The following is a 20,883-nucleotide window of genomic DNA, read 5'->3' on the forward strand; positions in this document are numbered from 1 at the left end:
ACTACGCCACAGCTGCCTTTTTTTTTCTTTATTTTATCTACGCCACAGCTGCCGATCGGCTTGAGATGACAAACAAACCGGCTTCGTATTGTTGTCACGCTAAACCTAAATAACATTTTTGTTCACTTTTTTGTATGGACGTAATTTTAACGGCTTTTATCGTTATGTCTAGACGAACCGCTAGACACTCCCGACTATTCAAACAAAGCGCCTAACCGAAAAAAGCACACGTCACTTCCGCGCGGCAGAGCAGCCGTTTCTGTGTGGAAATGGCTCGTGCGCCGCGCGGTGCAGCAGTCTTTGCCAAAAAAAAAAAAAAAAACCCACTCAATTTTTTTTACGTCAAAGCACAAAATTTGAATTTATTGAATAGTGGTAAAACAGCAGATGAACCGGAGGAACATGTTTTGGAAATTGTAGTTGTAGTAGTAGTAATTTTATTTCAGTCAAATCTAGAAGCCGTCCATTTCGACCACCTGAGCAACCAGTCCACGCCAGTGGCGTACCGACTTGTTCGCCAGTTGGGGGAGGTGGGGCAAGCCTCCTGTTTGTGTGTAAAAGTAGATACACAGAGAGAAATAGAAGGAGAGAAAGCCTCATTTGCATTCAGTGCGATGCATTTTATATAAAGAGATGCAGGATTTTTGGTAGCAGTGCTTAATGACATTACTGAAAGGTACACCGAGTTCTAGCATACGCATACAAACACACATTATGCACATGAGAGTACTACAAGCAACACATCTTATTAATTACCCCTTTAACTTTATGAATGAATATAATTATGTCGACGGCAGCCAACTTAGCAGTATAGATTTGTGCCATTCAATGAAATTTTGTTAACCACGAAGAGCAGCTCACAATTATCGCATTTTTAATGTAGGTAGCCATCACTGCAAGTTCTGGTTCTCAGCGTTAGTACTACACTTTCTTGCACATAATCAGTTTTGCGTATACTGTGTTTTTTTCTTGTTTGCTCCAAGTGTAATTGCTGTTCCTAAACATTACTAATATTGCTAATTTGTAAACCACAAGTTTTTTTTCTAATAATGGCTAGCAGTATTATAGCTGCATAGTACATTCTTTATACTCATAATATTTGTATTTCAAACTTTACTTGGAGGACCCTCCTGCTGCTTAAAGTAAATATGCCTATTGAAATGGTGCAGGCAAGAACTTTCTTTGAAACATTGTACGTGTATACCGCATTGTCACCTAGCATATAGTCAGGTGCATCAGATCGTTCACGTTTTTGCGGTTAGAGTCGCCACAAGGCATTTTTCGCAACTTTCAATGAAGAAATGAAGATGTAAAGCCACCTTTTACGAAAAGGGCAGGGTTGGTTTGAGTCGATGTACTGGACAATTTTTGCATCAGCGGAGTCATTTCATGTCGTGGGTAGTTGTCGTTCCCTTAAGCATGGGGTACAGCTTATATGCATACGCTTCTGGTGCCAATAATTGTGGTAATCGAAGACTTACCTAACAGAGTGCCTGATTGTGGTATTGAACTGCCAGCACTTGATAATAATATGCCCCCTTTTCTTTTGCTACACTGGGATGCATGTATACTTTTTTGAACCTCAATAAACCGAATGAAAATGTTGGCCTTGGCCAAAAATGCTAGCCTCTCCAATAAGTACTCTGTACATGTTTAAGTTAAACAGGGATGACATAGATATAATGTGTAGCTTTGTCACCAGCTTTGTACACTTCTGTTACTTCTATACAATTCATATAGAGCCATAACTGCAAAAATAAAATGTTGTCATTGAAATATAACTACACAGATGAGCTATTGTACTTGACTGGAGTGATAAAATGCAATAACACTGCACAGCAGTCCCACTTTGCGATTTTTTACAATCTGAATGTTTTTCTTACCAATATTTGCATACACATTAGAAATCCAATTGTTAAGTAAACAGTTCCGGAAAATATTGAGAGTCCTTTCATGGGTACGCATTGTCTGTGATTGACAGAAATGAGGGTATTGGGCTATCGAAAAACGTAAGTTAGAATTATAGATTTTTTTTATTCACTTATGTAGCATCTACACATATCTTCCCCTGTGTGCATTTGTTTACCAACCAGCAACCATTATTGACTGTGTACTGTGTGACAGTTATTTGAATTCAGATACAGGTGTTTGTTAATTCACTGTCATGAGCGAATAGCCTGTTTGTTTTTTGTATTGCCTTGAGTATGTTTGGCTCCAGCAGTAGGACTGCTTGGTATGCAAATTTATTTTCATGGGAGCAAGTAAGTTGTGCATTTCTCTGTCCTCAGCCATCTCAGATGCGTTCATTAAGCGAACCTAAAAAGAGTGATCATTATGTACTTTTCAAAATTTTCCTCAAAACATTGTCAATTCACAAGTGTTATTTAGCATTAGTGTTGTGTCATATCTTTTGAATTTCATGTTACAGCCACAATGGCCTCATCTAGGTCAGAGGGAAATACAGAAACTCTTGATAACTTAGTTTTATATAGTTGTTGGAGACACCGAGCTGGTTTTAAGTTAATCGCTACTTTTATGTTATACTGCACGACTCGTATAAAGGTCTGTATACCACAACATGGCTTGAGTTCACATTATAAGTTAAGAAGCAATAGTGATGACTTTTGTTGAACGGAACCTGAAGGGAACACAAAATATATATGCCATTTAATGGGAGTTCCGTTTACTGAGAGATCAACAGGTTTGAAGTCTTTGAGCAAGAAACCAATCATGTTAGAAGCATTTGTTCCATTTAAGGAGCACTCTCGTTCAAGTCATTTCGGTTCACTGAGAGTGCATGCTGTACTTCAATAATCCACCCGACTTTGCTGTGCAGCATTGGGACCTTCCAGCAGTCCGGCAGCTACCGATAATGAGGATCCAGACCCGGGACACCGCTACAAGTGTGATTTCTGTGACTATAAGGCCACGAAATTGTCACGTCTGGAGATACACATTAGGGTTCACACAGGCGAGCAACCCTACAAATGTAACCAATGCCCTCAGAGCTTTTCGCTAAAGTGTTCATTAACGAAACAGCTGCTTCTTCACGCCGGCGTGCGGCCCTTCAAGTGCCATGTGTGTCCTCGGAGCTTCACGACGAGACACACGTTAACAGAACACTTGCGCACTCACACGGGTGAGCGGCCATTTAAGTGCCACATATGACCTAGGAGCTTCACCATTAAGGGTTCTTTAACGGAGCATTTGCGCATTCACACGGGGGAGCGACCTTATGAGTGCGATCAGTGCGATTGGAGCTTCGCAGCAAAGCGTTCATTAACAGAACACGTGCGCACCCACACGGGCGAGCGGCCATACAAATGTGACCGTTGTTCCCAGAGCTTCTCGTTGAAGAAAACGTTAACAGAACACATGCACACTCATACGGGCGAGCGGCCGTATAGGTGCAACACATGCCCCCAGAGCTTCTCGAAACGGTCCACATTGAGGGATCATCTGCGCACCCACACGGGCGAGCGACCATATAATTGCCCTGAATGCACAGAGACATTTGTGCATAACTCCAGTCTCAGAAGACACAGGCATCAGCATTTACGTGAGTATGCAAGTGCCCCTTCATTAGACACCGAAGAAGCAGATGAGAAGTGAGGGCAGAGATTTGGGAATGTGATATGCACCTTATGAATGCAATGAAAAGCAATGAGCATTGCCATTCAGTGGAGAAAGTAGTCAATCACACAGGACATGAGTGTGTGTGTGTGCGATGTTTAGTCGGCTCGCTCACACCACAGGAAAGGTATAAGAAAGAGGGGTAAAGGAAAGGGGTTAACCAGAGAAGATCTTCAGATGGCAGCCTTGTAGTAGAGTGCAAGAAGGCAAAGAACTTGCAAGAGTGAATCAACTGATTAATCAATATGGCATGACCAACACGGCTTTGCAAACACCTTATACGACCAGCAGCACTTTACCAGAACTCTGATCTCAGTGATAACTAACGCTCTAGCATTTACACATTATAAGGATTTTGTAGGTGCGGCCGTGGACCATTGCAGATCTTCACTTTGTGTTCTGACAAATGCAAGCATCGAGATTGTCACGGTATTATGGTCTTTGTCGTGTGTCTTCTACCTTGATTATGATTTTTTCATTGCCACTTGAGGACCTAAACAAAGTTCGTTGTCTATCTCTAGTTGCAGTTAGTACGAAACAAATCTCATTTTGTGGTTCAATAATTAGTGTGGTTTATGATTGTAGGAAATATACTGAACCAGAACTAATGGCATGAAAAATCCAGTAATTTCGAAATGAGGACTTGCACGGTTTTCGTGAAGTAAAAGGCAAACTAGCGTGCAACCAGTTTGCTCGAATTTCAACCCTCTTCTATGAATTTGCAAGTACAAATATATTATGCTCTCTTTCCGTCGCACGTAAAAGAATGTAGTTTGGTGCGGTCTACCATGACAAGAACTAACCAAGTGTAACACCAAATGCTACAAAGGAAAGCGAAACTGCATTTAACCAAGCTAGATTGCTGCGCATCAGTATAATTTGTGTGCCATTATTAATAATATTAATAAAACTCAAAATGTGCACGTTTTCAACTTTGCAATCTTATTTTTCTTCTGACTATTTAGAAAAATTTATTAAAAATACCGCATATCTATGCCCAGAGATGTAAACACATGCACAGGGAGCACTAATATATGGCACATGCACGGAAATTTTGGATGCTACAATTTGCCGATGGCCCAGAACTCACATGGCAAGCTTTTTGTTATAGGAACTCAAATTCCTTTCAAAAATATAGCAAGAATATCTATTTTTATAATAATGTCTTTTGGTTTTCAATATGTTTTTGTTTAATACAATGTACTGATAAGGATACATTTGTATAATAATTCTGTGGAATTTAGCTCCTTTTTTTTTGTTCAAATATTGCTATTGTGTTTACACATGTCTTTTATTTATATTTTTAGGTGTTCATGTTTCTTTTGCACGTTTATTAAGATGTGAAAGTGTATATGATGTTTATATAAGTGATGACAGTAATGAAAGCAATAATACGTGACAGTAATAATATGTCATACATAAAGTGTGCCTAAGCTATCTCTAGCAAGTTTATAAATGCACCGACGCGCCCTATGATGACCCAAGACTATTGCCCGAAGTACGTCAAACTATTTTTGTGCCCTTGATTGCCTAGTTAAGCATATTTAATTTACTAACTTTGCAAGCAACAAAGCTGGGTGAGAAAATTGTAGATCGGTTTGAAAAACTTTTAATTAGACAGTTTCTAACTTTCTACCTACTAAGTATTAGTGTTTTTCTGCTTACTACAGCCAACGAAATACAAAAATACCACGTGGCATGCCCGCTTGCATACAGTATTGCAGTGCTCCGTAGCGGTTCGCGTGAAGACGACCATACCATTAGGCCATGTGTGCTGCCTCAATGACACCTGTTTTCCTTGCGGCAACACAAGCAATAACTTCTGCGTCTGCTCATCGCTGTCATGAAACTCCGTTAGGGAAGCATATCGTTCCTATGCGGCACATTTTGGAGCCCTGCAATCACAGTGCTTAAGTAGGCATGTCACGGAGTATTTTGTATTTAATGGGCATCTGTAGTAAGCAGAAAAAACACCATTCATTAACAGATATTGTGGGAGAAACTGTCTAATTGGACGTTTTAATAACTGATCTACAATTTTCTTTCGTAGAACTTTTGGCTAGCTTTTTAGCTTCAGAACTTACTTGCTCCAAGCTGTAGTAAGCAAAATGTATTCGGTGGCGTCCTTATACAATGCGTCATGTACTCTGTAACTCTGGCTAAAGATAGCTGGGGCACCCTGTATATACTCTCCTTATATTGTATATACACTTTCTTTTGTGGCTCTTATGTAATAGTTGTCTTAGTCTCTTTCATGTGCCTTGATTGTAAAGGATCTTTGATGTAGTCTAGCTATCCATAACAGCCTTGTATTCTGTAGTTCTTTCGGAAAATAAAAATGATTTTATTTGATTAGTTGGTTTATATTTGAGAGCTTCCTGTTTATTGTGTAGAACTGTCCTGGTGCTTCACAAGTTTAGTTTAAAGGTATGCTGAACAAACATATAAAAAGTAAATGACGAAAGCACAAACATCGCACTCGGAAGAGGCAACTGTCTGGGAAAGCAGTGTTCATTTCACATATTTTATAACTTTAGACTTGTTGGATGTATTGTCGGAAGATTGCCAGCGCGTGGCGGCTGCTCGCCAGTGCGTGCGAAGCAGGGCATTGACGGCCATCACATCGAGAGCCATTCAACTAACTTTGCCTTCCCTTACCCTTTTTTTTTTCTGCGTGACACTCTCAGGGGCAACATTTATAGATGCTTTTCTATAAACCTTGCTCAGGGAAATGCGCATAGACTTTTGCCAAGCACGTTAGGCACAGCGACGCGATGCTACCATAATGCGAGTGCTGTATAGTGCACTGCAAGACACGACTGATGCCACCGACATTCACTGGCGCGGCCACGTGATTGCCGAGAAAGTGTGAGCGGAAAAGGCTATAGCTGGCACCGTGCTAGAGCACAGACAGAGGGACATCAATATGAGGCACAAGGCTTTTGCCTTACAAATGTTGCAGTCTGAAATCCTATGAAAGCTGGGTGACGACCCAAACGCAGTGCTTGGTTCTGTTGATGATGAAAACAGTCCTCCTGTGATAATGGTGCATCACGCTCGCTTATGTCCGAAGAATTGAGCAACACCAACAGTACGGCAACACAGTTCTCAATTTGTGGTATTCTTTGGTTCAACTACAGACTCATAAGTTGGATGTGCCTCATTTTCTTACTTGTATAGATATCGCTTGCAGGTATACTCTCATTGGTGACGTGCATGTGCAGAGGGTGTAAGGGGCACTTGCCCGTACCCAAACCTAACCAGTGCTCCCTCCTCGCACCTCGATGCAACACCGGTTTGTGCCCTTCAAAAGGAAACCCTGCCGACTCGCCCATGGTCGGCAGCAATAATTTCCTGAATAATCACTAAATAAAAGACAGTAGAACGCATAGGGTTTACTCACTTCAGTGCTGTTGTCAATATGTCAATCATAATGCCAATCATAATTGTTACTTTATGCGTGATGGTATCGGCAGCACCATATCAGGCACTGACATAGGGCACCCACAGATGACTGAGAACACAGATGACTGAGCTGTAGGCAGTATGCAGTTAACGTCATTCATGAGGAGCACTAGCGGCAGCGCTGCCATGTTGAAGGTCTATGCTCTTGCCGCACACGCAAAGAACTCTCTGCACACGCTGTGTCCAAGATGCGTATGACAACTTGAATATAGAGACCTCCGGAAGACCACAAGAATGCACAGACAGCATGGCATGTACAAATAGATCTTCAAGATGGTGCAGTGATGGTATTGTTAGTTTGCCAAATGTGTTGCCACGTTGCGTAACAGACTATATGCTGGGTATACGGTAGAATAGTGGTTGCCCCATTTTCTCCAAAACTGCTTCAGAAAATTGTGCTTCTTTGCTTCATCGGACGCTCTTCGTCTGGTGGCTGCTCTTCCTTTACAGCATCAGTGAAACTGGATCCGTTACATCGAAATAACGGATAGACACACCTAGATATATTCAGGCATCAGTAGCGTTATCTGAAAAAGAATTGGCGTTGTTAAATTCGGCATGTGAGGGTCCAATGTGAGCACGTAGTTTCTTGCAGTCTTTTTTTACTTTTTGGTTTTGTGTGTTTTTTGTTTTTTGGTTTCTGCTTGAGCAAGTAATCTTATCGTCTTTTTTGTAACATATATATGTGCAGTGTCCTAGTAATTAATTAGTTGAAATTCTGTGCTCCTCCTCGTCTCTTGTGTTGTCGGAAGTTTTTGAGCTGAGAAGCTTAATAACGCCCCTTCAGTTTCTCTGGACAACCGTCACCATTTGTGCAAATAAGAGCGGTGATTTTTTTTTTTTTTTTTTGCACTGGTCACTGTTCATTCCCGGGCCCATGAATGGATGAAAATAACTGTACTGAAAGTCTGGCGATGTTTAACAAGCTGGCCTCAGGTCTCCCAACAGGGAACTTTGAAGCCTTGCTTCACTGCCAACTCTCAAGCTCGCTGGACTTCTCACTCTTGTGTCTTGAAGTTGGAGCTGCACAGCACATCAGACCACTTCTGTGCAAGAGCATTGCTCTAGATGCCTGACATAATTTGCTAAAGAAGCGCCTCTATTTAACCCCTCATTCATCACTTATTGTCCTAGAAGCTCGCTTTATATGGCATATCCAAATGCATTGGCACCCAACAGCTTTTTCCCCATATATATCTATATATATAGATCTGACCCTGCTGCCCCAATTGCCCCCTCTTGATAAACCGACCTGTCAAACTGCGTTTTCCACTGCCCAACTACTGCTAAATAATCAAAGCTCTTACCCTTCCCCATTTATTTCTATGAATACCTACGTGGTGATGAAAGCATACCATTGTACCACCCCAGTCCTAGTTGTCCATGAACACCTGACGCAACTGGATAAGCACTGAAGGAAGAGTACACTCTAATGAAGGGAGAAAACAGCATTGACCATAGATGTATCTATCGAGGGGGCTAGCCCTCCCACTAAGGAAAGATAGGAGGATGGAGCCCCATCACTTTCCTCGGTGCTCTCTATCCCCTGCACACTAAAGAACCATCAACTCAGTCAAAGTTTTACTTCTACACAGCAATCACTGAATTATACAAGAAAAATATCTCCTGCGCTTTTGCTGTTGAAATTGTGTTATATGTGTCTCACGACCACGCGCTGCTTTTCCCTGCAATGCATAGTGCCTATGCGACACTGTCGCGCTTTGCAGTGCAGCAGTGCAGAGAAGGCTATGACTGAGTAGGGGCTCTTTAACCTTAGAGCACTCCTTCAAGTTTATTGTGCCCTGCCTGGCCAGAAACTTACACAATTTATGTCGCGAATATGTGCAGGTACAGGTAAATGTTTTACACGCCAATAAAATTCTTTTCCTGTTTCAAGAAATTGATTTTCTTTCATCAGAAAGAAACAGCACCATTGCTCGATACATACAGCTACGAGTTTGTGAGTGTACAGAGGTTTTGAGTGTTTTAGTAGGGCCACATTGGGAGAGTTAAAGAAGGTTTCTGCTGTTGGTTTCTGATTAATCTGCTCCTCTTTTTTTATTATGATTTAGTCTGGAGTGATGATGGTGACTTGTGACAAGGCTAGGAGTAAGGCAGTGGACTTGAGTACGTTATGGGCCCACCTTTCAAACTTGTCAAGCAACTTGATCTACCAGAAGAGAATAGTCAAAGTCCACAGTTTTCTGTATAAAAAACAATCAAGTTGACAGCCGGGCTAGTTGGTCTTGAGTCATCTCGAATTGACTTGTACGGGGAAAATACAACTCTTGAGAGAAAGAAGCACACTTTCACAGCGCTGTTCATTTCTCTCCCTTCCTCTCAGCAAGGATGTGTTCAATGAGTTGTATACGTGCACCAACAGCTCAATATCGTTATACTAACTCTGAACATATTTATTGTACTCATATGAATCTACATCGCCAGCTGGTAAAGTAGCCGCTGCCAATGGAATCGGCCGGCAGCACTTTTTATTACCCTCAGAATGAAGGGCTGTCAGACTATTAAAAAAAATGCATAGGTATCGTTCAACATAGGAATGCCCTGATAGGTGTGCACACGTCATTTTAACGCCACGAGATTTTGCAGATTTGTGACGTGTACTACAAGCGCATGATTTTATGGCCCACTGGACATGTTTGGCAAATAGCACAGAACCAGTTTTTGCATTGAAAGCAGTGTATTCTCATGTGCATGAGTGGCCATTGCGTGATGGATCACTCTGTGGCCATTTCTTACGTCGCATTACAAGCAGGTGCCGCTTGCATGACCGACAAAATTTAGACCAATGATAGACCAATGTGGAAGAAAACAATATGCTAGGTGACAATGCGGTATACACGTACAATGTTTCAAAGAAAGTTCTTGCCTGCACCATTTCAATAGGCATATTTACTTTAAGCAGCAGGAGGGTCCTCCAAGTAAAGTTTGAAATACAAGTATTATGAGTATAAAGAATTTACTATGCAGCTATAATACTGCTAGTCATTATTAGAAAAAAACTTGTGGTTTACAAATTAGCAATATTAGTAATGTTTAGGAACAGCAATTACACTTGGAGCAAACAAGAAAAAACACAGTATACGCAAAACTGAATATGTGCAAGAAAGTGTAGTACTAATGCTGAGAACCAGAACTTGCTGTGATGGCTACCTACATTAAAAATGCGATAATTGTGAGCTGCTCTTCGAGGTTAACAAAACTTCATTGAATGGCACAAATCTATACTGCTAAGTAGGCTGCCGTCGACATAATTGTATTCATTCATAAAGTTAAAGGGGTAATTAATAAGATGTGTTGCTTGTAGTACTCTCATGTGCATAATGTGTGTTTGTATGCGTATGCTAGAACTCGGTGTACCTTTCAGTAATGTCATTAAGCACTGCTACCAAAAACTCGCGAACAAGTCGGTACGCCACTGGCGTGGACTGCTTGCTCAGATGGTCGAAATGGACGGCTTCTAGATTTGACTGAAATAAAATTACTACTACTACAACTACAATTTCCAAAACATGTTCCTCCGGTTCATCTGCTGTTTTACCACTATTCAATAAATTCAAATTTTGCGCTTTGACGTGAAAAAAATTGAGTGCGTTTTTTTTTTTGTAAGTGACTTGTTAATTTATAAGGAAATAATATTTATTCTCATGAACTGTTCCTCTTCATGAAAGTGGTAATTGTAACGCCCTTTTAACTTGTTTCTGTTTCGTTACAGTGAAGGGGTGAGGTCACTCTAGTCAACGCCTTCTCTCATAGAGGAAGGAATAAACACACATAAAATAAACTACGGCCACTATGGCCTTCTCACTCAAGTGTCCTGGTGCGGCGTTGACTGGTGTAAATGTTGACTCTCGTCTAGTGTCAAGTTTGCTGCGCTCAACGGAACAGCTGTTTTCTGGGGTATTCGCCGTGCGTGCGTACCACGGCCTTGCGTAGCTTCATTCCGGTTGTTGGCAGAGTCCACCAAATGATCGGAAAGAGAGCGTTCTGAGGTATCTTTTATCTAGAAGAGCGGCGAGAAACCGGCACGAGCGTCGATCACGAAAGCCGGTGAGATGATCGGCTGGGACTCGATGCAGCCAGCACGCGTGCACGACTCGAGCTTCTTCCGCAGCCTTTAGGAAGATTTCTGTGAGTGTGAAAAGTGCAGCAAGAGGAAAGTGATCTCGGAAGACGCAATACATGTGCGACGCGATGTGGTGGCGTCTGCAGTGAGGGTGATCAGCGCATCTGTCTCCTTACCGGGCCGGGCACACTTCGGGCAACGCAGTAGATACAAAAGCTACAATAACGGGTTTTTTGTGTGTGTGTGCGTGAAAAAAAGAAGAAAAAGGGCTGTTTCTAGATGTTGCTAGGGTTGTTCCCAGTGTGTTTTGTGATGTCGCAAAAAGAATGGATAAGCAGCTTGTTTGACAGCGTGGTAGTATTGTATTAGCCCTTCGATACCTGTGTAAGTTATACGCTTCCAGTTGAAGTGTTTTTCAAACGAAGAGTTTAGTTTTGCGTTCAACCCTCCAGTTTCTAGCGAAGGCCCCCGACATCGCAAGGGCTTCTCAAAAATTACTCCGGGAATGTCGTGCTTCATTGTATGATCTGTGGATAGGTTGAGAGAATGGGAGAAATTAACGAAAGGTAAAGCAGCAATTTGATGAATGGGGAAAAAAAGTATTCGGCAGTTCAGTGGTCGAGGCGGCTTGGTGGAAAAATGTGTTTACTCGCATGTGGACTTATATTTTTGCAAACTTTAACTTCTGTGACTCCACTAGCTTCTTCAGGTTGGGGGAGGGGGGGGATGCAGTTCTCTCCCTTTCATCGAAAGCCTAAAATTTTGCATGTTTATCTATACATGCCCACATATGCACACACGAACATAAGCAAAGGTTGGTTGAATCTTGAAAAAAAAAAAAAAAACTGCTACACCCCTGTACTGTGCCAAATGCAAGGAAAGACTGAAAAAGTACCTGTGGATGATTTTGGAATTGCCAGCAATGAAGCTAGAAGCTAAATGGCTTTTCCTACACTTTTCAAGTTGTGTGTGAACATTGACATTCATTATTCACAAATTCATAACTGTGCACGTGATTTTTCTGATTCTGTATACCATTTTTCTGAAACCATTTCTCCGATTGCAGCAAAATGTTGCATCCACATAATATGACTGAAGATAATTGTTGTTAACTTAAATGTTGCTGATGCCCTCAAAGATTATAAACTTTAAAGAAAATCATCCACATTTCAATTCGTTAGGGCACTGTTCATGCAGATATTTTTTCCTTTTATGTGAACTCAAATGTATCTGCTGCTTCAATAGAATTCATGTGTCCAAAGTAACACAATAATATCATTGCATGCCTTTGCATACGAACCTGTGGCATGACGACTCTGTTATGTACAATTCTTAGCTTAACCCATTTCATCCCTTTTCTAGACAAACGGTTGCAGTAGTTTAACGGTTATGGCGCTCGACTTGTGACCTGCAGGTCGCGCGATAGAATCCCAGCTGCAGCAGCTGTGTGCATTTTTTATTGAGGTAAAAAGGCTTCATGTCCATGTAGTTAGATTTAGGTGCATGTTAAAAAGAGACCCTGGGGGTCGTAATTTCAAAAATTCTTCACCATGATCTCATATCGAGGTTTTGGGACATCCAATTCCAACAAGCAATATGACAGCGAAAGCTGTTATGAGATTATAGCTCGGGTCTCGGGTACCGCCGTAGTTGTCCGCCGTAACCACATCGCGCGTAATAAAAAAAAACAACTAGTACTAATGACAAAATAGGGCTTGAACCCAGATCCGCATGGTGCTAGCCCAGTATTCTACCACTGAGCTACGCAGGTACTTAGGACTTGCTGGCAAACTTGCCTAAGGCAGGCTTGATGTCGGGAAAGCAGTCGCGTTACTACGACTTATAAAGCCTTTTAAAACAGCGAAAGAACAAGCAGTTGACGCACAATGTGAATAGCATAACGAGTGGGTCATCTAAGGCTTCAACCCATGACAAAAGCTTCTTTTTAAAAAGTTCAGCTATTAACTGTCGCGTATACCCACTTCAGGCATGATTGTTCATCGTCATCAGCCATAGCATGAACAATTGGTACAAAATTCTTTGCAATAGTTTAGCGGATACCACGCTTCTCAGAAAAATTATGAAAAATAGCATAGCGAATGCCAGCCCACTACCTTAAAATTTTTATTATTAATGCCGTAGTGGGCATCGAGGAAGTATGCCTGCAGTAGTTACACAATGAATGTTTAGAAAAGGCTCTGAAAGGCCGCTCTTCTCTAACTTTCACTGTGACTGTGCTGCGCCTTCCATGCATACCTGGTGTTTTTATATTTTAAATGTGCTTTTATTTTTATTCCAGTTTTTACAGACTTCACTTTATCTCTTGATAAAGTGAAGTTTGTCTGAATTTTTCAAACTCTGCCAGAATACTGCAAAGTGTTTCACGCAGTGCTTATGCTAGTACAAGATCTGATCACGGCCATTATTTGCTCACTCAAAGACAATTTGCATGGATGCTGCATTCATTGCACTGGCCAATTTTCTCAGGTAAAAGGCTTTCGGTGGTAAAGGTTGTTGATTTTGCCATACATGCCTACGTTCATGTCATTGATGTTGGGTCGAAAATAAGAATGTCCCTGATAATTTTCTCAAATTCTGCCATCACTGAACAGCAAACAAATATTTATCACAGGAAGCGCAATCATCTAAGTTCCCAGCATTTCTAGCTTTTACATTGCCAAAATAAAATGTACATACCTGAATATATGAACAGCACAACTTAAAAGTAGTTACAGTGTAACTATAGAAGCATAGAAAGAAGGATAGAAAAAAGCGCTGACTTTTTGATTCATGTGAATTTTTTTATTTGTTGAAAGTCAGCGCTCTTTTCTATCCTTGTTTCTCCGCATCCATAGTTACACTGTAACTACTTTTAAGTTGAGCTGTTTATATATTCAGTTATGTCCTACCAACTTGCCCTAGTATCCATGCTTCAATCTGTACATACACTTCGAATGGGAACTATCTTGAGTGGCATACGTACCCATGTGATTGACAGTAGTGTCATCATTCTAAGGTGAACTTTATGATCAACTATAATACCATAGCATTTCAATCTAAGTGGTCTAGAATAACCTCTTGCTACTCAAGCATCTCTTCAAATTCGACTGTCGTCTCCTCAGGAGCTCAGGCAGGCTGTCTTTAAATGTAGACACTTAACTGAGCAGCTTTCAGCCCCATGCACTCGCCCTCACCAAATAAACTCTGAGAACCTCATTGTTACCGATGGAAGTTTTAAAAGGTTGGGAGAAAGAGTCGGGAAGAAAGCTTGCATAGTAACCAGCCTTGTCATATTGTGAGCATAATCATGCGGTGACAACCTATTTTCTAAACTCAAATGATTGCTTTCGAGGTGTTTGGCTAGGTTATAAAGCGTCTAAACGTGCTCTTAGACACATCACATAAAAAGTGTTCTCAGTGGAATAAAGAAGAAAACCAAATCTTTTCAGACTTAATGTCGCAACACTGTCATCGTGGTACTAGGGGTATTACAGGAAGGTTCTCAAGTTATCGAGTGTTTATTAAGGGTAAGTGGGATTTGAAAAAGAAGTTTCACTAATCTGTAGCCTAGGGCAATAAAAGTTTTTCTGTATGTGTAGGCTTTTATGCTAATTTCAAATATGCAATTAGTTTCATATAAGTTGCATAGTTCAAATTTTGTGCCTTGGCAATCAGTAAAGTATAGTTTGTTTTAGACAAACTTTTTATGCCACTGAGCTTCTATGGTTCTGAGCCATTAATAGCTCATATCACTCCACATTAACTGTGGAATACAATAAGTATCAAGAAAGTGCTTATCAGACATTTTAATTGACAAGTAAAATTGTAATGTGAGAATTCTTAGAGTTCTCAGACCATACTAATTGCTTACACTATGTTCGTTATACAGGTGACATTAAATTTTAAATATGATACTTGCACTCTTCACATGTTAGGGAACATGTTAAGGACAATGAGGAATTATGCCTGAAGTGGGTATGCGCTACAGTTAATAGGGGAACAAGAACAAGCTTTTGTGACGGTTTGGAGCATTGGACGGCCCACTGGTTACACTATTTGCATTGTGCGATGACTGGTTGTTCTTTCGCTGTTGTAAAATGCTTTTTAAGTTGTATTAACGTGATTGCTTTCACGACATTAAGCCTGCCTAAGGCAAGTTTGACAACAAGCCACAAGCACCTGTGTATCTTAGTGATAGAACACTGAGCTGGCACCCAGCGGACCCTGGTTCGATCCCCACTGTGCCATTGGTGCTAGGTCATGCTTGCCTAAGGCAAGTTTGCCAACAAGTTATAAGCACCGGCGTAACTCAGTGGTATAGTATTGGGCTGGCATGCAGTAGACCTGGGTTCAACCCCCACTGTGTCATTGGTGCAAGATATTTTTTTTTCTTTCTAATTTCGCACGATGTGGTTACGCACACTGGCGGTGGCGGCGGCGGACAACAACAGCGCGTGACCTGAAAAGTTATCGCTGTAAAATATTTCTTGTCGGAAAAAACAAGTTTTTCAACTCGCATCTCCTCATAAGCTCGCATGATCAGGTGGAAAACAAACTGACTTTATTGGCATATATAATGTTCAAGCAAAATGCTAGAGACCTGTATGCTTGGAATTAGGTGCATGTTAAAGAGTCCCATTGGTCAAAATTTTTCAAGTGCTCCACTGCCAGGTCTCTCATGATCATATCATAATTTTGGAACGTAGAACTCCAATAGTCATTGCTACCATTGCAATTATGACTTAGGTGGTGACCTTCTAATTGAAATAAGCACCAGATAATGCATTTACTACTTATACAACTTGACCCACATGTGGACACTGTTCAAAGGAAGCTCTAAGACACTTGGAAAGGAATGTATATTATTGGGTGAAGATTGCAATGTATTCAATTAGTATATGTCATCGATTACCTTATCAGGAATGCTTGTAATCACATTTATGTTTTTATCAATGGTACATGAACAGTACTCTGAGTATTAAAAATGTAGAAGACACCTTCTGTAAAGCTTTTTTTTCTGTTTTTAGCTTGAAAAAACTTTTTCGCATTCCTCATTTCCAACTGATTACCTCTTGGATATGAAAGAAGAAACCTAATGGGTATGTCACTCGGCCCTTAAAAAAAACAAGAAAATGTAGAAGATTTAGGAGCAGGAAACCCTTGTCTCACGTGCTCCTTAGCTCCTAAATAGCTCTTGCTCATTGACTTCAACAATTCGTTATTGACATGAATTGTTCACTGATGTCAACAATAATTGGCAAAGTGCATTATGACTGCTGGGACCTTGTCCTCGGGAACCTTGCTCTTTATCGCCTCAGGACCAGGCTCCTGGAGGACAATCAACACAGCAGTCTGCAACATTCTCTTGAGAGGATGCCAGCACGTCGGTGAGATCAGCACCAGCTCGGCAAAGGTCTTGCGAGCCTTAGTCGAAGGGCCCATCACTATCACATCTGCACCGCATAGACCATTTTACGAATGGCTAATGGTGCCACTATACTGGGCTGTTAACCTTGCTGTTTAATACTTACTTCAAGAACCAAAGGAACAACACTGCAGTGGATGCACATGCATGGAAACGGTTGGGTTCGTGCATTCAGGATTCCATGACATTGCAAATTCGCATCGCAGTATACAGAAATTGTAGACATGAAATGCTTTTAAAGAACAGGCTTGGTGCATGTCACAGTATTCGGGGTGCTCACCCTTGGGCCCACTGACAGTCTAACTTGAGATGTCTTTTCCAGGCATAATTCATCAATGGCAGGGTGTTATTCTTTCTGTATAGATTTCAGATGACCAAAGCGCGGTGTTGTAGTGGTTATGATGCGTGACTGCTGGTTGTGGGATGGAGTTTTGACCGTGGCGACCGCAGTACGGCCAAGACCGCGGCCAGGATCGTGAAAATCAGGGCCAGGATCGTGAAAATCAGGGCCAGGGCTCTGAAATTGACTCCTTGAGTACAATTAACCCTCAAAAAGTTAGTTGTACTCAAGCAAGTTTTTGTTGCACAGATATCAATGCTGTTCGAAGATAATTTAGTCAACACATTAGGGACTTGTGTGGCTATGGTAAATGTGGTGTGTCATGTGGTAGATTCACTTTTGTCTTCTCAATTCTTGGATGCTTCGTTGTTGTTACTTCTGGAGTGGTGTCACATTTTATGTTTATCAGTCATCTTTTTGAACGATTTCTCACTGCTTCTTTGCCTTCAAGAGACACTATAGAAGAAAGCATTTTTTTTTAGGAAATAATAAAGTATAATTTCATAATCTCAAAAACACCAGTCTTACCACGACACGACACTTAGTTGTCTAAAGAACGCGTGAAAAAAAATGCAGGTGGACACATCCCCTTAAGATTCCCGCACCAAACGCCATGACGTCGTAAATTTGGAAGGTGTACCATGTAGCTTCTTATTGATAAAAAGAAGTACGTTGTCATCTGTGAGTGCCATAGATCTAGCATATGAAGTTCCAGAAACATTTAAAGCCAATGTATATAAAGTGAAAAATAAATTGTGAAATTTTTTTATGTCAAGTGCGGAGATATCGGTGTGAAGTTTAAAAACTAAACCATAGCCTTGATTTTCTCTGCTAATAATGAACTTACGATAGTGAAATATATGGCACTAGAGTTCTTAGCATGCAGATTGTCAATCTAACCGAAGTCATTGTTTCTATTTAGTGGGCCTTGATCAAAGACTCTCCTTATGGTCAGTAATTTAATTGGAGGCTTGCTTTAATCGGAGGAATTTTTAATACACAACATTCTTTCGCAAGTACTCCTGTAATTTTGGTGGTAATGTCTGTCATGCAAAAAGCATGACACGTTTCTTATAGGAACACATGCAGCTCTGCAGAAACTAACTTTAATTGAGGCGGGTCTACTTGCATTTGGAAGGAAAGCAACTATGTTCTTGAGGTGAGGGATAATGGGCAACATATGGGCCTGCTTGTTAAAAAAAAGCATCAGTGTTCACGGAAATGTGTTCAATTGAGCACTTTCTGCTCCAAACCAATTATCGCAACTCAATGCTGTGACATCCCAAATATTTCCCACAGAAGTGCTGGCTGCACAAATTAATTATAGCCAATGACTATTCACTGGCACTAAGCTAGACAGTCAAAGCCTCACTCAGCTTCTTATCTCAACGGACACATGTGAACACTGACACTAGGTTTCGTTGCATATATCCAGTACAGCGGCATTAAGTAGTGGCCTACCATGTAAGATGGCAACCAAGGCAGTGAATGCATATCAATTCCCTCAAGTGTTATCATGCACCTACCTGAAGCAAGAAAACATCTCCGCATAATCAAAATGGTGCTACATACGGAATTATAAGCTTTGTATACTACTTGCTCGGTTTCTCCCGAAGGGGGGTATGCAGTCACTGTGACCTCGACATTTTGCGTAACACATTACATCAGCGAATATGCTAGCTTAGAGGTGGGCTTTGCCTCCAGTAAATAAGACTTCATGTCTTCATGACTGGTTTGTAAAACTCTACCGATGTGAAAGCTATAGCAAATGGCAGATAGAGGGAGAAAAATTGCCTTGTGCCTTCAACAGCACTGCATCGGGCTCATGGTGTCATTCTAGTGTTAAGTGCCTGATGGTGCTAATAGGGGTACACCTACTTTCCGGTTAATAATGGTGATGCCTTCTGAAGTTCTATCTGACAATATCATGTTCAAAATTCAAATTCAGTTCAAAACTGTATTTGACATACCAGCAATATTTGTTGGCGTGGGGTGTGCCTGGGTACTTTGCTTGCAGTTCTGTTCATTGTTGGTAATATTTTGTCCCTCTCTTTTTCTCTCTCTTCCTAGGTGCATGTCATCAGATATTGAGGGACTGATGTCACAGGTGGACAACGAACATTACATCTGAATGATAATCTGAACATCACAGGATCGAAATGCCACCCGCGGTTAAAAGTTCCACAATGAAATAGTCGCCGAATTGTTTGGTCAGAAATACCGTGGAATGTTTCATTTGTTAAGGACTATTCCTTCATTTGTAAATCTAGTGATTTTATTAGTGATCCTTTGTGAACGATTTGATGTCTCTTCATATTATGTTCATGTTCTTATTGCCTCTGTGTTATGTATGTGCAAGCTTTCAAGGAACTTTTTTCGATCACTGTTTATTATTGTGCTTGAACCTTCTCATTGCCCTTTTGCATTAAAGGACTGCTTAAATTCAGCTTTTAACCATTCATCGCTTGATCAGTTATATTTTATTGTACTTTAAAAATTGCTGTGTTTTTCAAGCATGTTATGCATCCTTACTATTTGAATTCCCGTAAAAAAATAAAAAAGACAGGACTGCACAGCTTTGCACAAAGTATGGTGACGCTGTAGGGCAAACCAGTTTAATTTTAATTACTATGTGGATTAGATCATACCATTTTATTATGCTTAATGTTAAAAAAAAAAGATTAAGAAAAGGGCCGTATAGTATAATGCATAATTGCCAGCAGATGAACTTTAAACTTTCATCACTATTTGTCATTATAAAGGCTCTGTCATCCATCTATGTTTATTGACTTCGTAATTGCTCACAACTGTGGCTTTGACTATACTGCTATTGTTCTTACCAATGTTCTTTTTTTCCTATTTGAGGTTTATGTGCACATATTATAGAACTTAGAAATTTTATTTTAAGAATTTTTATTTAAGAATGTTTAAGAAGCACTAGCAAGAGATGTTCTTGCTAATGCTCAAACATATCATAATTTTTATGCACGTATAAACACAGAGGTATGCTCACATATACTTGCGCACACATTACAAGTGCCCGAAAGGAGCCATGAAAACGTCGGGACACTTGCAAGCTGGAAAAGTCAATTTCAACAGAAACGTTCTTGTACATTCAGGATTTTCGGAATTCAAGCATTTATTGTACTCGTGTGGAGCTGTATTTTGAAGCACAAATTGAAATTTATTTCAGCCAGTGTCTAGAGTAAAATTCATTTAGTGCTTGCACTAAATATGCATTAGGCAACAGCACTATGGGTCGTAAGTTGTGCTTGCTATTCACACTTTATGTCTCTCAAGCGCATAGACAAGCGTGTTCTTGTCAAAAGAAGCGAATAAGTAGTACACTGAAACCATGATACTATAACGAACCCGGATATACCGTAACATCGGTTAATCATGAAGTAAATGTAAAATAGTCTTGCAATAGCTTTGTGTTAAAATTATACCTTTATAACAAATATTCGAATATAACGAACTTATTTTTCATGTAAAGTTCAACTTTGTTATAAGGAAATTTGATTGTAGTAGCAGACAATTCACTTAAGTTACCTAAAATCAGTGGCACCACTTTTCAGATAAAAAAAGTTCAGCGCTCGGCAATTGAAAGATGACTTTGATGGATGTGGGTGCTGGTGGCGAGGTGAATGATGAAAGTGAAGGCTTGTGATGCACATTTACTGCATCCAATAAACAGTCGTTCAGTTTGTGGTTCTTGGTTGCACCGGCACAGTGACACAATCCTTCATGATGTGTGTTCGCCAGCTCTACCTGCGTCACGCTGTGCGGCATGGCAGTCGCACTGTCTTGAAGCCACGGTGCTTAACACTGGGCCGGCGCTGCTAAGAACTGGTGACTGAATGGTCATCTACTGGATGCACTCAACGTGTATTGCGAACACTCTCACCATCGCCATCACCCATCCAACAGCTATGC

The 20,883-nt window shown here is 40.7% G+C and overlaps 1 protein-coding gene across 1 annotated transcript in view; it reads left to right on the top strand.

The window, feature by feature from the left end:
- The first annotated feature begins 334 nt into the window (after window positions 1–334).
- Window positions 335–20,883, top strand: part of LOC119169718 (uncharacterized) — a 28,929-nt gene continuing 8,380 nt past the window's right edge. The window contains exon 1 of the mRNA XM_075885574.1: window positions 335–3,608. Within this exon, the coding sequence (XP_075741689.1) occupies window positions 3,376–3,608 (233 nt within the window). The 5' untranslated portion in view covers window positions 335–3,375. The remainder of the gene's footprint in view (window positions 3,609–20,883) is intronic.

This window comes from Rhipicephalus microplus, chromosome 2 (genome assembly GCF_043290135.1).
Source record: "Rhipicephalus microplus isolate Deutch F79 chromosome 2, USDA_Rmic, whole genome shotgun sequence".
Classification (NCBI taxonomy): Eukaryota; Metazoa; Arthropoda; class Arachnida; order Ixodida; family Ixodidae; genus Rhipicephalus; species Rhipicephalus microplus.